Source organism: Epinephelus moara, chromosome 19, assembly GCF_006386435.1.
Source record: "Epinephelus moara isolate mb chromosome 19, YSFRI_EMoa_1.0, whole genome shotgun sequence".
In the NCBI taxonomy this organism is placed as follows: Eukaryota; Metazoa; Chordata; class Actinopteri; order Perciformes; family Serranidae; genus Epinephelus; species Epinephelus moara.
The window spans coordinates 19,423,843-19,444,373 of NC_065524.1; the positions used below are offsets into that span (position 1 = coordinate 19,423,843).

The window sequence follows — 20,531 nt, forward strand, 5'->3', positions numbered from 1 at the left end:
CGCAACTGCCTTATTCATATTTTAAATATCCGTGTTTTTTTTTTAGAAACATACAATGCCAGCATTTATTCTTATGATTGGGTTGGTCATATCATGTCATATTATTTTCCCTCAGAAGAAGACCAAAAAACAAATCTGGACTAATAATAGCTCTAAAACTAACCATGTTTTGAATGTGGCTGACGGATAAATGAAGCTTAAGTGCAACAACAAAATGACAGCTCTTGATGAATCCAAGGTCAAGGTTGTTACCTACCGCTTGAGATATTTTTATAACACTGCAACATTCACTTTGATTGTGGGCACACATTTGCTGTTGGACGCCTGCATCACTGTGAGGTCCACAGGAGGCTGTGTACATCAATTATCTGCACCCTTTTAACTCTTGTTTCTCCAGGAGCCCCTTTAAAGCTTGAGTGGGCTTTCTTTAGAGGATTTCTAATCAGGTTTAGTTTAGCAACCTTTGAGAGGGTCGCAAGGGGGCTGGAGCCAAACCCAGCTGATATTGGTCGAGAGGCACAGCACACTCTGGAGAGGTCGGCAGTCATTCACTAGATGTGTCAGAACATCCAAGAGAGAAATCAAATGATCACGCTCTTTGAAAGATCCTACTCATGAATAAAATGCCTGCAAACCAATTATTTTCCCCCCCCATACCTTTTATCAAACAGACGTGCACGTCTTTAACCCAAAAAGTTTTTTTATTGATATGGAAATATATATACAGCAACAGAAGGATAAAAAACTCAGCACATAGGGTGAGATAGAGATGCCCTTTATTACATTACAGCCTTTCCTTTAAGGATTTATAACAATGACCTTCATGATGTTTGTGAATTCCAACAGCGTGAGACACGTTAAGCGTTTTACATTTTTCTTTTCTACTTCAAAATAGATTTTAATTTACTTTAAAGAGTGAACTATGCAGGTAACTGACCTCAGTAACCGTTTGTAAGAGGTATCAGTGGTGAAAGTGAAAGCCAAGCCCAGTTTGTCCACTTGGCGTTTTACCTCACTATATTTGCTTTTTTTTTTTTGGGCACTGTGTCTGCAAAATTTGTCTTTTTCATGGTCAAGATTTTTGGTAGTGAAATGGTGTTTTGATAATCATATTGACATTGTGCCACTTTTCACTACAGTTTCATTGTCTATATCTGTCACACATATGAAAAAAATATTTATTTTTAACTCAACACTTTGTATTTCTGTTTCAACAAAAAAGCCTTCTGACAACGTTGATTCTGTCACAGAACACAAAGCATTTTATTGTGAGATATTTGCAGGACTGTGTTGTTGACAGTGAAGTGTCTGCACAGCTTCATAGATGAGTGGACTACTGGTTTTTCATTGTGGAAATATAGTACTTATAACAGCAGACAGCTCTGCATTAGCATCCATGGACTATAAAAATAATGGATGTAGCTACTGTGACGTCACCCATTGGTTTGTGGACTCCTGATTTGAAGCCTCAAGTTCCACATTTCAACAGTCACCATCTTGGACCTCTGTAGTCAGAGGTGACCATATTTGGATGAGAGGGTGAAGCTGTGGAGGAGCGACTGAGAAGCCGAGGACATTATCATCAGCCGGCCTGTCACTCAAAGCGGCCTACCCTTAAATATGCGTAACTTTAAGCCTTTATAAAATGTAAACAGGTGAGTTATATAAAAATCCATCCCCTGTACAGTTGTCATAAAGGGAATCATTAGTTATAGAGACCAAAACCGTTTTTTGTATCTGGCTGTAAACATGTTTATTCCTGCTGTAAAGTTGGGCATTTTAACAGGGGGGTCTACAGGGACTAACTGGCTTCTGGAGCTAGCCTCAAGTGGCCATTCAAAGAACTGCAGTTTTTGGCAGTTCCATATTGGCTTCATTTTTCAGCCACCAAGACTGGGCAGCACTGCAGCAGCAACCCTGTCTGTGTGAACCAGGCCGAGAAGTTTTTCAAACAAACAAAATGTCACTTAGCCTAATCACTGACACACGAGCTGGTTAGGACATCTTCACTGAGAGCAACTGAAACAACCTGATGTTCGCTCAGTTGTTTGCTTTATCTTTAGGAAAATCCTGCACAGCTAAACTCTCTTTCTTCACTGTTGGATGTTTTGCGCCAATTCCCTGTTCACTAAACCCGTTCCCCAAAAAACAACTTTCTAAACATAGCTTAGAAGCAGTAAGGCACAGCAGGGCTGTCAAACGTTGGATTTCTCCACATGTTGAAGCAGTGTCTTCTGTCTGAAACAAAGCCCCCATAGTTTAAAAAATCACAAAGAATTTCGAGCGGTAAATCTGCCACCTCTTATCACTGCAAACTGTGAAAGTGCCGCGAGAAAATGAACAGTTTGACAGGCGCAGCAGCAGTAACTGTGGGAATGGGGAACCATCTGTTGCTTCCATTTTTATTATTTCTGTAAGGCTTATCGAACCTTTGTTGTCAGCTGCTGTTAACTGTTGCACATTTGGTTATAAACTCATTCACTAATTCAGGCAAGGTGCAATTAACTTGTCATTGCTTCTTTAACTGTGTAGTGGTGTTTAGTGCTGATTGTGCCTTAGCAGATAATTGTTTTAATAAAAAACAAAAGAGGGTTGAGGGTAAATGTTTTAAATATGAGTCTCAAAAGCTTCCCTCCGCCGCTGAGTTGGACCGAAACATGTTGAGGCATCTTTCACTGTGGGACTCGTCTGGTCTCCAGGTTCTGTTATCTGAAGGTCACATACTGTGAATGGACCTCGTCTTTCAGGCTTCTTCTCTTCTCTCCGTGCTTGGCCTTTTGAACTCATGTAAAAATCCTTGCCGACGTCTTCGAGACTCTTGCTTTCCACCTGAAACAGGAACAGACACAAAGGTTTTTAGGTCCATGCATTTTCAGATAAAGACAGAGAGGATAAAGGGACAGCAGCAGCAATTTCCAAACCATTTTACTTGGTTTTTATTTAGACTTCCTAGTTCGACTCATTTCAGCCCACAGTGAAATCGCTTGAAATTAGTTGCCCCCTGTGGCAGCTTGAGGTTTACACTGGGATGAATATTCACTGTGCATTTATAATTGACAATTATCTTCCTGGATTGAATGCTGACTTCAGTCACCTGCTCTATGTTTACTCCATTTATTATAACAATTTTGGTATGGCTTTTCAGCTTATCAAAGTAATTTTGATGCTTCAGGCCAATGTGTTGTCTGCTGTATTGGCTGATTTGTCAAGGACGAAAACTCTTTAAAGGGGCCCTATGTGTGATTCAGATCCTATAACTGTCCCGATATAAGCAAGAACCACCATGGCAATGAGCTAGCCAGTGGGATAAACACATGCTATAACATGCAGGCATGGCCGAACCGACTTACCAAAACAAACCACAGAGAAGGCTAATTCTCTGCTCAGGACACCATTACTCCACCATATGTTCACATACATGCTATGTTAATGCTCTGAGTGTCATCCGGCGACCCATTAATATCAAATATTGCATATGCCACATCCAAAATACAAATTTCTGCAGACTGTGTTGGTTCATACCAGTCAGTCTCATGTTATACTCGTTATAATGGCTCACAGCCATGAGGTGAACATCACAGGGATCGTCACACAAACACTCCAGTAGTTAACAATTATCCATAAATGATTATCCATCTTCCATAAAGTGGTCTGCTGGGGCAACAGCGTTTCCTCTGCTGACAGGAAGAGACTTAATAGACTTGTCAAGAAGGCTGCTTTATCCTGGGAGAAGGTGCTGTGACAGCTGTGGCAGATGTGGCAGCAGAATATTGTCTACTTTCAAGTAAATTTGAGAAACATGTATGCTGGTGAGGCTCTTCCTTCTGGACAAGATTAAAGCTAAAGACAGGATTTGTACAAACGTGGGGGCGGCACATAGTTTAGTTACACACAGCATTTGGGCGGCAAAGAAACCTGTCTTTAAGTTGAAACTTATTTTTATTGCATGAGATGCTACAGAGCAGCATTCAGAGAAACAAGCACACTGCAGCATAGAGGCGGATCAGGATACTGGTGTCGCATACAATCACCATGATCAAGCGCAGAGCAATGTTTCTCTTCTTTTGTGTCACTATGCTTTGTTTTGTTCTGTTTTGAGGCTCAACACAACTCTGCCAAGGAAGGCTGAGCCAGCACCTCTGACACATTTCTTTGATGTTAAAGGTGCCCAATGGAATTGAATTGAAAACAAACGAAAGATATGTTTTAACTCACCCAAATATAGAGTGTGTATCCTTTCCCTCCTCATGACACATCTGCAAAGCTCATTTATAAAAATAATTCAATCCTTTGCATTCGTGTCGTCTTCCTCCCTGCATTTATTTGGTGAATTAATGCAACCTGCCAATCAGTGGAATAGTGTGAAACTACTGTTTGTGCTCACATAAAACAAAACAGAGAACCACTAAAAAAAAAAGCTCTATAGTGCTACTAGTGGTCAAAACTCCTCAGGGTAAGGATTACTTACAATGAAGAATACTATCATCTTAAATACCAGTCATTTAACATGACAAATACAGCTGAATAATTTTTTCAGACGATGCTTTACAAGTGACATCATGATGTCTGCTCCACTTCCCAAGACTTAACTCTGCTCTGCAAGTGTCTGTCTCCAACCTGGTTTGACAACGGAGAGACAAGTGACGGCTTATTATAGCTTGACTAAAAAAAAATTCTCGGCCAGCTGTGCTTGATCAAATCTGTCCTCCTACGCTTTTAGGGTCACCCAGTGGCAGCATCTGATGTCTCTGCATCAAGTTAACCATCACTCGCATCTTCATGGTCAAACCAGCTGCTGCCAGTCTGGGATTGCCCCGGTATCTGACTATTAAAATAAGGTGTATGTAAGATGTGGATTATACTCACAGGAAGTATAAAACAAATTATTGAAGTCCCTAATAAATTAAGAGATCACATTAAATGTTGGGGGAAGTTGCTTTATTTTTTAAGTTGGGTTGCTAGAAAAAAATTATCCTGACAATGAGCGTTATTGTTGAACCTTGCAGCGATGTTGAAGAGACCCTGTGAGACGCTAACTCAGGGGGAGACAACCTCTGGCTCCTTAGACCCTCTCCTTTGGCTTATATGAATAACGTTGTTTGTTTTTTTTACATTCAGATTTTCATTTGCCATTGTTGCAGGCCTAGGGTGATTATTGCATTCTACAATTGTAAAAATGTGCAGCCTAACATTTCATCAACTAAAATGTGCGTCATAGGTCTTTGACCTAGTGCATTGTCCTCTAAGTTTTGCTGAACTTCAGTAGCAGTGGCCTGGAGTCTCTCTAACAAGGCCAGCTAATCCGAAAAAGGAAACGCCTTAGAGGAAAATAAAGGATTTAATAATGTCTGGACGGATTCATTTGCTTTCACCACCAACATTCCAAACTTAAAGTACTAAAAGATTTTTGAATAATGTTGATGGGCTAATTTGGACTTAATAGGCTGTTACCTTTATTCAAATGTGTTTTGCTGCTCCAGATAGATTTTTTTTTCTTTTCTTGGCTAATAATGGTTGCCAACTGTGTGCTAAGTCATCCCAAAAACTGAGAAACCCGACACTAACGGCAACATTTAGAGCAGAGCAATGTGAAGCTCAGATGTGAAACACTTTATTTTACAAAATGATGAAATGTTTTGTTTTATAACTGTATGAAAACTTTTTTAAAAGTGCAATGTTGTGTTACATCCAAATAATTTTCTTATTAAATTGTTGAAATTGTATCAATCCATCACATGATTAGACACTCTTTTCCTCATGACAAAATGTGCTTGAGTTGTAAAACACAGAATTCAGATGACTTTAAATGGAAAGCACAGAATTATGAATTATGGGGCCATAATTATGGGATTTTGGATTTGTCAAATTTGACCAACAAGGGGAATATAAAACAAAGCAAACGCTGTTGTACAAAGTGAAAAGAAATATATAAAAAGTATAGTTAGCTGCAAAGTTCCTTTCAGGTACTTCTTTTCTAATTAATTTTTTATGTGCTTTGTGTCTCTCTCAAATTAATTGACTGATCCTATCTGCTTTTCTTCCCTTCAACAGCTCTTGTCAAATAATACTCACAGTGAATTTTATTCTTTACCTCGCTATAAATGACACACATTCTTTAGAGATACAGGAATATAGACAGAGATATTATATTACATCTTTTGTATTTTCAATCTGCCACTTGTAATTATGGTGATCTAAGGCTGTGGCTCTAAAGTCGTTTACTCACTAAAATGAAAAACTAAATAAAAAAATAAAAAGTGTAATTGTTGTTGTCAAAACAAATCAAACAGAAATATTTATACCATTTTCCTTGTATTTTACACTTGTGGTGAAGTTAAATCAAAGCCAGAAAAGGTCTGCGGGGAGCATAATGAAGCAGCTCCACAGGATCTAAACCCAGCAGATACATATGACTCAGATATAAAATCACACATTCACTGTGAAGAGGGCTGAGATGCCGGCACAATTAGGATTAGGAGAGAAACAGAGCGGGAAAGAGGCAGGGGCGGCAGAGAGAGACTTCAGCCTCACCGGTGATGACAGCAACAGGCCTGAATGGACGGCAGAGCGAGTGTGTGGGCTGTCACATTATGCAGATTGCATAATCAATAATTTCTTGGAACAGTATTGTGTTTGTATGTCAGCTGACATTGATCACATTCAGACACTACAGCATGTCGATAAGGAGCGTGTCTCAGCTGCACACACACGACCAATACCCATGTTTGTTGTCATTAATATTAATCATTGATTAATTTGTGCTCACAAGTTAACAATTAACAGCATCTCGTCTGCTGACAGGAAGAAACGTAAGAGACTGGTTAATAAGAAGGTCAGCTCTGTCCTGGGAGATAGGAGAATGATGGCTAAGCTATCATCCCCCATGTAGGACACTCTGACTTTAGTGACAGGCTGCGTCACCTGCAGTGTGTGACAGAGAGATACAGGTCCTCCCTGCTGTTGTCAGACTTCACAACCAACAGCAACATCACAACAACTTCCAGTTGTCCGCACATACCAATGGAGATAATAATCACTCATTGATACTTAACTGTGCAATATCAGCACTTCCTACCTGCCATAATGTGAATTCAGCCATCCAGTCTGTTGTTATTATATTTTGCTTTTTTGACTGTTTACTCATTTATTTAAGTTTCCTTTCTCTATCTTTTCTTAAAGGTCATAATGCTCATTTTCAGATTCATACTTGTATTTTGTGTTTCTACTAGAACATGTTTACATACATTAATGTTCAGAAATATTTTTTTTTACCAACACATGGGAGATCAGTTTAATCGCCTTTATTCAGGTCTGCGCAAGGTTTGGGGCAGGGAAGGTTTCTGATTGGATAGGGGGCGGGGCGGGGTGGATGTTACGTGTTTACATTTACCGGAAGAAAACACTGCAGTCCTCGCTCCGGATGACAAGATGCTTGACGACGCCATTCTTAGTGCCTTTTTTGGGCGTGTTTTGCCTATATTCTTGAAGCAGCAGTACGACAACAACCTTGTTCTGCTAATGCTTCATCTGTCGAGGAGGAGAAGGGAGGTAGAAGACCGTGCTGTGGCGAATGGAAACCGGTGAGTGCAACGAGTCCGACTGCTCTGTCTCAGCCCGTTGCTATGCAGCCCGTTGCTATGCGCGCTATATTTGTCATCGCGCCAGAAGGGCATGGAAACGAGCATGCGCAGAAAGACCGGAATGAACTTAAAGAGGAATGAGTGTATACATGCACACAAAATTCTTTCATTCGGAATGACAAACGGAATAAACCACCCCCTTTAATCGGATTTAATTTTCAATCGGAATGACCGTTTACATGACCACTTTTAATCGGAATGGCCTTTCATTCCGATTAAAAGTGGTTAAACTGTCCCTGTAAATGTACTGAGTGATTAGATTATACTGTATGTAGAGGTAAACAAATGACTGTAGTAAAGGAATGTTTTTGACAAACTTACATCACTTAAAGGTAGAAATCCAATAAATTGCAGTAAATTCCATTTTTTTGGGTACAAACACAGACTTAATCAGCATATCTTTGAAAGATGCTAAAATCACATTACACTATGTGACTACCTCTAGACTGGCCATGGTCACTTCCTGGAGTGGCTACTGGCTGTCTGAACGTCTGTCACTATCAATGTGTTCATTTTGCACTTCAGTTTGTGTTCCAATTAAACTAACAGGATTAAGTGTGATGAGCTTCAGAGGTGCTGGTAGGTGGATTTGTTTCTGGCAGACAGAACCAGACTAGCTGTTTCCTTCTGTTTCCAGTCTTTATGGGTATGAATAGCACAGGAGCTCCACAGGGGACTGTTCTGGCTCCTTTCCTTTTCAACTTGTACACCACAGACTTTCAGTATGACTCTGGGTCATGCCACCTGCAGAAGTTCTCTGACGACTCTGCAGTGGTTGGGTGTATAAGTGATGGACGGGAGGAGGAGTACAGAGCAGTGGTGGATGATTTTGTGGAGTGACTTATTAGGAAAGCTGGCTCTGTGATTGGCTGCGAACTGGACTCATTTGAAGCAGTGGTGGAAAGGAGGACATTGAACAAACTGTTATCCATCATTGATAATCCTGACCACCCTCTTCACCACATACTGGAGAGCTCTTTTTCCAACAGACTGATAACAGCTTTGCCACCACAAGGACCAATACAGGAAATCATTCCTCCTCCAAGCCAAGGCGTTACATAACACCTCACCTTTGTCTGACAAAGAGCACTCAGAGCTGTCTTCAGTCTCTCCTCTACAGCTTAACCATCTGGTTGCACTGCACTTAATTAACTGGAGCTAAAATATGTTAATGATTACCTCACTGCATAATGTTAGCTGCAATGATTCAAAAACCTGAGCTTAAACGGCAGCAGCAGGATAAACCACACACAGTCGGCTGTGCCAAGGTAAGAAGCCGATTTCATCACACTGAATATCAATGTTACAGCCCATGAATCCTCCACTTATTATGTACATACCAATACAAACCATTCACAAAGCTACAAGATAGCCTTGGAAATGAGCTAACAACGGTCTGTGCATCTCAAACAGTACTATTGTTTGTCTTTCTGAAGATAAATGGCAGCCTTTCAGAGAGAGAACAGTGTTTTTAGCATCAAACATGTCGAAAGCCTTGACGTGTTAAAAATGTCTTAAAGTGTGGAAGAGTGTGTTAAAAGTGTGTACTTAGTGACAGGGTTATGGTTTAAGTGTTTACAGTTTCATCAGTTCATTGTACATGGAATCTTGATGACCGTGTCACTGTAGCTGCAAAGAAGCTGAGGAATGAAATCTGTCATGATAAAGAATTTTGTATTACAGTCCATGTCAGAGATCAGAGATGCAGACTACGAATGACTTAGACTCAGCTCATACTCGAGGCACAAGTTTGATGACTTTAGACTTGACTTGACAAAATAAAATAAAAATTGCAATTGTGGGGCTTTAGTGCAAAGACTTGCGGACTAACGTGTTGCTTACAAAACAATGACTTAGTCCCAACCTCTGGTAAATGTCCATTACAATATTAGTGTGGAACAATAACAATACAACTCTTGCACTAGGTGCTGCAGGAAGCTGTCATTTATTCAGTGGTCGCCGCACTGCACCACTTAGTTTAAAAACACGAATCCCTTTGTACTTTTCCTGCAGTTTATATGACAAAAGACTCGGCTGACAAATTGCCACACTTTATCTGTCCCGCTGATAGTTCTTCAAATCTGTTTTCCTTTATCAGCCATTACTGAAAGAAGCTGAGCGAAGACTATTAACCCGAGGAGTGAAGTTGTTTTATGTTAGTTAAGGGTTAGGTCTTTTATTTAAAGGTCCACTGTGTAAGGTTTAGTGGGATTTAATGGCTTCTAGTAGTGAGGATTGCAGATTGCAACCCAGCACCAACCTTCAGAGATGAAAAATGAAGCCAGCTCTTTGAACAGTTACTTGAGACTGGCTCCAGAATCAAGTCAATCCCCATAGACCCGTTTTGGTCTTTAACGCTAATTTCCCCCTTCATGACAACTGTACAGGGGGGGAATTTTTTTTAGAACTCACCTGTTTACTTTTTATTAAGGCTTTAAATTATGCATAATTAAGGCAGGCCATTTTGAGCGACAGGCTGTCTGCCGATAGTATCCTCAGCTTCTAGGTTCAATCAACCCCTCACTCCTCCACAGCACCAGCGTCATGCCCAAATATGGTCACTTTTGGCTCCAAAAAGTCAAGATGGCAACGGCTGAAATGCCAAACTCGAGGCTTCATAACAGGAGTCTACAAACCAATGGGTGACATATAGGTACATCCATTATTTTTACAGTCTATGATTCCAACCAGCTGAAACTTCTCCCTGTTTGGATTCTTTCAGTGTTCATTGTTCATGAGGTTTTTACCAGGACCTGAAGAATCCACAGAGGTCCCTTCCTCTCCAAACAAGTAGACCTGGTGATACAATCAGGTAAAAATGCTGAGTAAAGCAGTTTCACATTTAAAAAAAAAGGTGTTTTCCAACGCTGCTTGTTGTGGAGGGGTTGCTGGCTACGGTTGCTGACACAGTATGTAGAGCCAGTGCCATTTCCTGCTGTAGATTGAGTGACTAATAGACAGCTACTTGACAGAGACAGCAAACGAGCTCGAAGACACGGCTAAACACAAGTATGATGCCGAATGTATTAAACTCTGTGGACCTTGAACTAATGACTAAGAAGAAATCTGGACCCCGTGGCTGCACCAGTTGGAAACCACTGCATTTAAGGAACAGTGTGTCAGATTTAGGGGGATTTAGTGGCATCTGTTGGCAAGGATTGCAGATTGCAAGCAGCTGAAACTCCTTCTAGGTAGATTTCCTCCAGTGTTCATCATTCAGGTGGTTTTTACTGGGAGCCAAATTATCTGCAGAGGTCTCTCTGTTTTCTATTTCTGCTAATATATCCCCCTAACTCCTACACACTAAATCTTTAAGGCTTTAAAAATTATAACTTACCTAACTTTTTAAAGGCTGCCTAGTTAAAGTAGTTTGACAAGAAGAAGTTTGGAGAGACGCCTCAACTGTGACAGCCTGTGAAGCTAAAGGACTCTGAGGAGGATTTGACGAGGCTGACTGACAAGGCTGACTGACAAGACGGGTGAAACGTTACACTCTTCTACACTACTTTAAAAGGTCTTCCAACAAGATGGAAAGCTGGACAGAAGCAACTTTCTTAAGCTCCCCAGTTAAAGTAGTTGACAAGAAGAGGTTTGGAAGCACACCACAACCTCAATGACAAGTTGTGAAGCCAAAGGAATCGTCCTCTCAGAGGATTTGAAGAGGCTGAGTGACGAGACAGGCGATGTGTTGAAAAATCAACCAAGACGAGAAGAGACAACAAGGCTACATTGGATAGCTGTAGGCCACAATATAAAAGGTATCCCATTTCTTTTATTTGAAATGAAAGTAAGAGTCTAGCCCCTGAAAACATGCTGTTGATTTGATGTGACTTCAGTTAAAGAGATGGATGGTGGGAGACAGCCCACATTTTCCTGACATCACATTAATCATTTTATTGAGGACTTAATTTGTTAACAGAGGCACCAAACAGTATAATCAGTTTTATACTTAAGTGTATTGCCCAATCTGTAATTTATTATGAGAACTTTGTTGTAAGTGTTGAAGCCCCTATAAGATTTGTACATTTTGAACATTGGGCTCAAAATGAATATGACCCCAGGATAAACAAAAAGTATGCCTTGAAAAACAAATCTGAGACGCTGTAACCCTAACTTGCCAGGGACTTTGAAGTTGGAAATGACCTAAGTCATTAATATTCAACAAAACTTAAATTAATTAATGTGAGAGAGTTCATAGAAGGTATGTTTTATGAAAGTTTACCAAATGATGAATCGTTTATTTAAAAAGTAATGTATCATAATCACCTAAAATGTAAAGCCTGAGATGTGCAGTTAGTAATTTAAAAAAAAAAAGTTCAATTTAAAATCTTGTATTAAAACACCAATTTGAGACTGATAGAGGGTTTAATACTGTTCTCTGAAAATAACTTATTTGCTTGTATTTGGATCACAGAATTAAATGATTTAATGAGATGTTCAGAGCACACAAACACACAATGCACAAACAAAGACTCACATGAAAGTGTGAGAGCTTTAAGAGCAGGATATGTGGAGAGACATGATTTTGCAGAGAGAGTGAAGTGGCTTCATTGAAAGTAATTGTATTTGTTCTGTCTCACTACAACAAACCTTTTTGACCCAGAAGCCCAAGTTCACTAACAACGCAAGAGAAAATTCTTGTCTCGCTGTTACCTAAAATATGAGTCTAATTTTAATCCTTAAACAAGTGTGGCAATTTGGTAAAATATACATCAGTACCTTAGTGGAAAAAAAGGATAAAGGTTGGATAAAGGAAACTGATCTTAGAACTTTGCATTTGCCACCAACACTGGGTATTTTCAGCCAAAACATGACCTTTTCCAACCACAACCCAGCAGGGATTTGCCTAGACCTACCACATGTTAACCACAAAGTTGTTGAAAGATAGTTTCAACGTAAAGTTTCAAAGTATCTACTATATAATAATGTACAAATGTAACATATCCGTGGTTTGCAGAAATGTCAACAACATATTATCTGGTGAAGAAACTGGCGAGTTTAACCATATTACTAGTCCTTCTTCAGTATCAGTTATCATCATGTGAATATGCAGTATTCAGACATACAATCTTTGGAACAAACCACACGTATACGGATGGACAGCAGAGAAGTGGACAATAGTTTGAGAAGTTTCTTTAGTCACTTGGACCTTTTCTCTGCTGTTGAAACTTGTCAAAGTTGGAGTCCAGTTGTTTTTTAATTTAAGCTCATGAGCAGCGTGGGTGCTATCCCTTAAAATAAAAATAAAACTACTGCGTGTCACTATGTGGGTTTAAAAACAAACACACTGTTATATGAGCTGATGCCACCCGCTTACCTTTCTACTGTCAGTCTGCTTGACGACAACCTGTCTAAATGGGTTAGAATGAAATTCTTCCTTGTCCTCGACTGTCAGCCTTGGAATGGCCGTCATGGGGCGAATAACCCCGGGCTTTGTCTGGAAGGGAGAATTCAGAGTTTGACAGCAGAGATGAATCCATTCCTGCTTTACAAAACAACATATGTCATCAGTTTTGAAGCACTTGGTAAAGTGGTAAACGTGATCAAATGATTATTGAGTACCAACCTTTTTAGGATTCATAAGCTTCCTTTCCACACCGGTAGATGGGTGCAAGCTGCATACAGATGCCTGAAGAAACAATGTAAGAGAAAACAGGGCAAATAAACACAAACGCTGCAGTGGTCAAACTACTATCTGAACGCACCTCCAAAGTAAGTAGTGAGCTTTTTAGAAGCTGGTAGACTTATTCTTAAACTTTAAAGGGGCCAGGGTAGCTGTTCCCCCCTGTTTCTAGTCTTTATGCTAAGCTAGGCTAATATTATCTCATCTGACTCGCTTAAAAACAAAATATATTCTGTGCATTTTTCTCGTAATGTTGAGCTATTCCTTTAATGTTGTTGCAATTCTGTCTTTTCCCTCCAGAGAGCCTGTTAATGCAGGCTGCGCCAACTCTGTGTAAAGACGTTTGAAGCTGTAAAATTCCTGATGGAAAATGCTCTCTTTATAACTTTAAAGGGCCCTCTGCAGCTCAAAACACAATGAAACGTTGACTTGTCACAACAGCTCAGCTCTAAAATTGAAAGTTAAATTTGTGAAACTGTCGCTGGTGGGTTGTCACTTTTTCTTATGTGGGTGGAAAAATGTTGAGAAAAATATTTTCCTTTAATTGTACAGACAAAACGATCTAACTCTCACTCACATATTTGGTTTCACGTCCCAAGGATTTTGTAAATGACGAGTCCTGCTGAAAGTAAAAGAGAAAGAAAGAAACATCTGAAACAAAGCAGAAGAGTCACAAAAGCCTCATCTGTTGGGGAAAATGGAAAACTTTTAATTTGTATGTTTCTTTTGGAAATGATGAGCAGATCTCCCCTTTGATGAATAATGAACAGATGCCTTTTCATTTCATGTGCAGATTATTATACAGTCAGAATTCACTTTTATCTCACTTCCAGTTTGTATCTCCATAAAGCAATGGACAGAACATTCATTTCTGTGGCCTCAAGGTTGCAGTTTTACTTTTCCTATTTTTCTGTTTTATCTTAATTCAATGACTTATAATTTAGCTGTTTCATGACGTTCTGCAGGCTGTTGGTGAGAGATGTTAAATTATACAAGCTGTTGTGTACTGAAGCAAGAAAATCATAATCATGTGAGCTGGCTCAGTCTAAATCACTGTGAACTACAGTACAAAGCTAACATTTACATACTATTGAAAAGTATCGGCCAATTAGCTATATTATTATTGTTCCATGTGTACAGACGTGCTTGTAAGCCACGATTAATTCTTTTTTTACTCTTCAAGAAACTCTGACACTCTGTCTACCTCAAAAACCACTAGCGAAGGTGCAGAGGGTGAGGCAGGGTTTCCTACAATTAAAACATCAGCTGCCACGTTTTGATTTTCTGTTTTTGGAGCTGGACTGTTTATTATGAGTGCTGTTTGAATATGTATACCATTATTCATTGCGGAGTGTACTCTGGGCACAGACGGAGCAGCAAAATGTCAGAAGCAGTAAAAGTGAAATGTAATCGTGCCGGGTCTAAATGTTTGCTTTCACTCACAAACAGCTGCTCCTCTCATCCATCATCTGACTGATCTGCTCTGATTGGACTGATCAATTATCCACCCTGCAACTGAAATCTCTGCAAAATACTGCTGAGGAAAATAAAAAGATTAACACCTGCGCTGTGTCCTACAAAAACCTCCAAATTAAGAAAGGGGACAAGAATGGCACAAAGACCCACACAAAGAAAATGTAAATGGAACATTTACATTTTAAAAACGCCCAAATTTAACTGTTGATATGACCACCGTTCTCTGCAGTTTCCGCAGTAAGGAGTTAATGTACCATCAGAGTACTGCAAGCCTGACTATGACCTCAATGCAAAGCATTTAGCAGCGAACCCTGAGGTAGTACAGCCTGTGATGCCTAGCAGCCAGCCTTGTCAACTGACACTCAAGACACACAGACACAAATTGAGTAAGTCTACCTGTGACTGACTCCCTTGCGAAATTGATTGCAATGAACTGCAGACCAGTAAGGGTGTTAGAGGAGTGTCCCCCTGTCCTCTACCACAGCCTGACTGATTTTCATCACAGCAACAATATGTGTTTGCCAATTCATGTTTCTTGCTATGTTATGTTATGTTATGTTATGTTATGTTATGTTATGTTATGTTATGTTATGTTATGTTATGCTTTGTATGGTGACCTTGGGTGTTTTGAAAGGTGCCTTTTTAAATATAAATGTCTTCTTCTTATTATTATTATTATTAATAATAATAATAATAAAATCCGGCCTCACTATTACACATGTTGTAATTTCCCCCTCTATACTGCTATTAATTTAGATTGATTAATCACAGAGCATGTCATTAATTAGATTACTTTTTTTAATCGCCTGACAGCCCGACAGAAGAGGTGTGTATTTCAGCTTTAAGACAGTTTCTAATTTTCCTTATGTTAACCATATTTAGTTTTTCAGAATTGTGATACCCTAGTTATAGGACAGTTAATTGCTTTTTTTTTTGACTTTGAACTTTTTTTTTATGTGACATTGCATTTCTGTGGTGACAGATTTTATTACACCTGGTGTCATCTTTAAAACTCATGCTGTGTGAACAAGCGTTGGTCAAACTTTTCTCTAAATCTCGTACCTGATATGTCAGGCTAAATTCCAGGTGAATGATACAGATCTGATGAGACTGAAGCGACTCTCATATCTGAGAGTGGTATCAATCCTCTCAACTATCAGCGAATGAGCCTATTTTACAAAAATGTCAAACTATTTCTTTAAGAAACTTGAAGGGGAAATCAAGAGTTAGTGAGTGTGCCACATGCTGTTAAAGAAACACACTGTACCTGCAGACCAGCATTGGTCGATGACCTGTCGGACTGCTGTGAGCGGGATGTTTTGCTCTTAAAAGTTGCAAAAATAAACCCATTAAATCACTTTTGATGTCATAGGTCAACATTTTCACACATTTTATTCAATATGAAATGAACTGAACTCACTTCTGGAATGGAATTTGCCAATATCTCATCAATAACTGCATAAAGTTCCTCTGACTGCTGCCGGAGCTCAGCGGGCGAGCACATCTGTAGGAAACATTTGATGTTATCGGACTGTTGTAGAAAGTGTGCGGTGAAAACCAGCAGTGATGTGTGCACTGATACCTCAGCGTGGGTGTCTGCAACACTTCTGTCCAACGTATCACCTCTTTCCAACCTGTCACACGGACTCTCTTCCCTCTCTACCTGTTCGTCTATTGCCTGTGAATGCAAAGCAGAGTGGACAGATTGAGCTCCCTGCCAGGACTGCTGCTTACTCTGAGTGATTGCACAGTAGGTTTAGACAACATTCCAACATCTCCGACAGATCACTTATATTCAGCCACTCTGTATTCCTCTCAGTCAGCTCTCCCTCCTGCAGCTCTAAATATACCATACTGCAGTGATCACAGGACAGTAATATGCCATGTTTTTACATCTCTTTTGGTCTGATTTGACATTTAAAAAAGGTTTTAAGACTGACATCTTACTTAGCCTGTGAATCCTTGTGAAATTAGTTTTCTGTCAAGTTTTATCTCAAAAATCCTCTATAAAACCTGATGAGTGGAGGCTTTGTTTTAGGGATGGGAATCAAGAACCAGTTCTAGTTGAGAACTGGTTCCAAACTGTCAGATTCATTTGCCTCCAAGTTTATGACAGAGGGATGTCGTGTGCTGTAAAGCCCTCCAAGGCAAACTGATTTGTGATATTTGGCTTTATGAATAAAATTGAATTGAATTCATTTTACTGAAGGAGATGGTTTCAGACAGTTGCACAATGCACCACGGTGACGTCAATCTCACATCTATGCTGCTGCTAACGTGCAAAGTGATGGCGGAGAGGAAGAAATGGTCCAAAGCGTGGCTTCATTTCACAAATAAGCTGACAACAGTGATGCTTTTCACTTCTGTAAAATAATCTCAAGTAAGGGGGTAACACCACTAATGTGCTGAAACATGTCTACGCAACATGAGCTTAAATTTCAGGAATGCCATGTATTTGACACTACGCACAAGTGCCACGGCTTTTAAGCTAAGCAACATGTCAATTACCGAGTGTAATTATCCTGTGTCATAACAGCATTAGCTCTATGCAGGAAGGCTTTAAATACGAAAACCTACATGAAGATGAATGCTGTACAAATATTCTTTTGTTTCATCGGCACACTGACTCAGAGGTAAGAAAACAATACTGAAAAACCTGTGAAGGCCTTTTTCCACACATAAAATTGATCAAGACAAATAAGCAGAATCGCTAATTGCACTGGTGTCACCAAAACCTTACCAGTTCCCATCCCTACTTATTATGGCTCTGCCCCATAAACAGCGATGAGCAGAGGCAGTGTGTTTTGAGGTTGTCTGTCCGCCTGTACCATTCTTGGGCATGTGATATCTCAGCAACGCCTCGGCGGACTCACAGATGAACTGATTAGATTTTGGTGGAAAAGGTCACTGTGACCTTACAAAGCACATTTTTGAACATAACTCAAGAATTCATTGGCTAATTATGACAACATTTCACTCAAATGTCTCGCAGGATAAAACGATTAAGTGATGACATTTCATATCCAAAAGGTCAAAGGTCAATTCAGCGTCATGAGTCAGAAACAGAGGGGGAGACATTTGGTCAGGTACTGAGTCGGTGACACTAATTTTGGGAAACTGTGGTGATTGTATAGATTTTGTAGAAGCAATTCTAGTTAAAACAAACTTCATGAGTTTATTTCCATTTCACAATGTTCACATGATGCTCAACATAGCAATAATCACTAGAGGGCTTCATATCACTGGATGTTTAACAGGATAACAAGATGAGTTAGTGGGATTAGAGTCAATTGAGGAAGCTCACCTGCTGGTCCAACAGGAGGGTGTTTGTGGGAATTGCAGCGAGCGATTTGTAGCTTGACTTAATCTTGTGTGTCTGGAGTTCATAGAGAGAGAAAAGAAGACCATGAATATAAATTAATTCAAATGTCTGCATTTCACTAAAGATAAACTTTGTATAAATGTCTCGTGGAAGCTTGTCATAAGTGTTTTACATGTCTTTAGGCATGCTTTATCTCACACCGCCACAGGCTACTAATCATGCAAAACAGCCATGCTCCAGACACCCGATGGCAACGACAATACTGAAGTGTTTGCTTTCACAGCTGCTCACGTGGCTCTTTTGACTGACTGTAAATGTCAGCAAAAAGTTCAGCTACAAACAACTTTTTTAAACTGACAGGCAAGTCCCACATCGGCTGAATAAATTCAATTCCTGATGGTTAATACTCTGAATTTTATGCTACTTGCGTTACATAACTTCAAGCATATATGTCTGGCCTAGAAACCCGAGTTCAAAAAAGCTGCTGTATCGATTTGGTGATGTTGGTTTTCCTCTTGCTTCAACATATGACATTTCAGATGTGTCAGTCATTACAATCCAGCAAACAGAATGTTTGAAAACTCTGAGACGCAAGGATCTATAACAACATTAATAAATGATATGGTAAACACAAACAGAAATCTAAAAACAGCTCCACGCAGAGCAAGAGCACTTGATATCTTGCTATCAAATGAGCGAAATCTGTTTTTAACTACATAGCGTGGGAGAACAGTATGTCACACGGAGCATATTAAATAATAATCTCAGTTTAAACATGCATATGGCAAGCAGAGCGGCTACCTTTCTTTTTTTACCCTCCCTGTCACTGCAGTCTGATATTCCACTCCCCGGCCTTGGGGAGGGCGTGGAGCGCATGGAGAGAGAAGGGGACGGGGTGAAGTCTCTGATTGGTGGAGCAGGAGAGGGCGTAGGTGTGGGGGAGCTGGTGGGCGACGGCCATCCGGGAAAAGCAATGGGTGTGTAGCGGGAAGGAGACAGACAGTGAGCTATGTGAGCTGATGTTGTGGCACTTTTGGAATCAGGACAGCTCCTCCCTGACTCACACCTCCCTGTGGTGTTTTGTACAGGTGGTGATGCTGTGTTACGCATGATTGTGACACCCGGTAAGTGTGACTGAGAAGGCTGAAGCCGAGGAGGGCAGACAGGTGGAGATCTCAGTTGCTGAGAAAGCAATTGAAGCCTTGAGAGAGATGAATTTGCTGGGCGACCCCATTTCTGGGGCATGGAGGTTTCTTGCTCATTAGTAACTTTGGGGGACGAGGAGATGAGTTTTTTATGGTTGTTATCTGCAGGGCCCTTGAGGTGTATGCCAGTGTTGATGGGCTTCAACTCAGGGGACTTGGAGGTGGACATGTGTGTGTGTTGCAGCTTCTTGGAAGTTGCACAACAGTCTATTACTTCATGTTTTAATGGAGAAACAGAATTGAAGTTTGAGCAGAATAGAGGTGGAGCTCGGGGGAGTGTGCTGCTCTTCCTCGCCAAGGGTGAAATAACCTGCTCCCATCTAGGCACATTGCCTGAGCTAATTTGCTCCGAGCAGCTTTGCACTTGAGTTTGTGGGCTTCTACTGCTGAGCTTGTTCGACTGCAAAGGTGGAGGAGATGTGACGTATTTATGAGGCTCCCTGTAAATGTGGCTCTGACTATCTATAGACGCTGATGAGGAGAACTGGGAGGAAAACTCGAGGGGGATGGAGGCCACACTGGAGGCTGCTGAGCATGCGTTACAGAAGGACAGGGTCACGGGGCTAACAGGCCAGCAGGGGGTGTAAGGCCTCTGCACAGCAGCAGACAGGACAGGGAGACGGCCTTTTCTCAAGATGGCAGTGAGGAGTGAGAGTCGGGTGAGAGGAGGCCGGTGCCGGGGAGGAGGAGGAGGGGACTGGGGACAGCCAGAGGAGGACAGGCTCTCACAGGATGAGAAACAAGGGGTTTGAACCAGACTAGAGCCAGGAGCCAGAAAGTGCCTCTTGATCTGGACGACAGCAGGAGAGAAGACGCCAGAGCGGACTGATGAGCAGGGAGAGACAGTGCGGCTGAGAGAAGTGGGAGAGGTGACAGAGCAAAGCTGCACAGCTGACCAGCCCTTCTCTCTGTCCGAGCCCTCTGAGAGGATGGACTCTCTGGATGATGCCGGGGTGGGGAACAGGTCTGCCGAGTTTGTGGGGCTTATTCTGTCTTCTGACACAGACGCCCTATTTACAAAGTAACCCGAGCTAACCTCAGTAAGTCCAGAGGTATCGTGACACTGCCGCTGGGAAATGCCCCAGTGTTTATCAACAGCTGTTTCCATAGAGGCCGTGCCGGCAGCGACGTGGTTGGGGGTATTTTCAGACTGAACACTGACTGAAGGAGACGCTTTGGTGTGAGAGAGGCTCACGTGATCCAGTGAAGGCTGAAAAACAGAAAAGTTTTTATTAAATTGAAACTAAAGTGTGATTGTTTTGTTT

At 40.8% G+C, this 20,531-nt stretch overlaps 1 protein-coding gene across 3 annotated transcripts in view; it reads right to left on the reverse strand.

The window, feature by feature from the left end:
• Window positions 1-751: 751 nt before the first annotated feature.
• mlip (muscular LMNA-interacting protein) overlaps window positions 752-20,531 on the reverse strand; it is a 40,094-nt gene continuing 20,314 nt past the window's right edge. For 2 of the 3 annotated variants that reach the window (XM_050071219.1, XM_050071221.1), the window contains 9 exons: window positions 18,863-20,476; window positions 18,044-18,115; window positions 16,322-16,417; window positions 16,160-16,243; window positions 16,007-16,063; window positions 13,841-13,885; window positions 13,207-13,269; window positions 12,958-13,077; window positions 752-2,829 (listed from right to left, as the gene is read on the reverse strand). In XM_050071219.1, the coding sequence (XP_049927176.1) occupies window positions 2,608-2,829; window positions 12,958-13,077; window positions 13,207-13,269; window positions 13,841-13,885; window positions 16,007-16,063; window positions 16,160-16,243; window positions 16,322-16,417; window positions 18,044-18,115; window positions 18,863-20,476 (2,373 nt within the window). In that variant the 3' untranslated portion in view covers window positions 752-2,607. The remainder of the gene's footprint in view (window positions 2,830-12,957; window positions 13,078-13,206; window positions 13,270-13,840; window positions 13,886-16,006; window positions 16,064-16,159; window positions 16,244-16,321; window positions 16,418-18,043; window positions 18,116-18,862; window positions 20,477-20,531) is intronic. The other variant, XM_050071220.1, reaches the window with a different exon arrangement.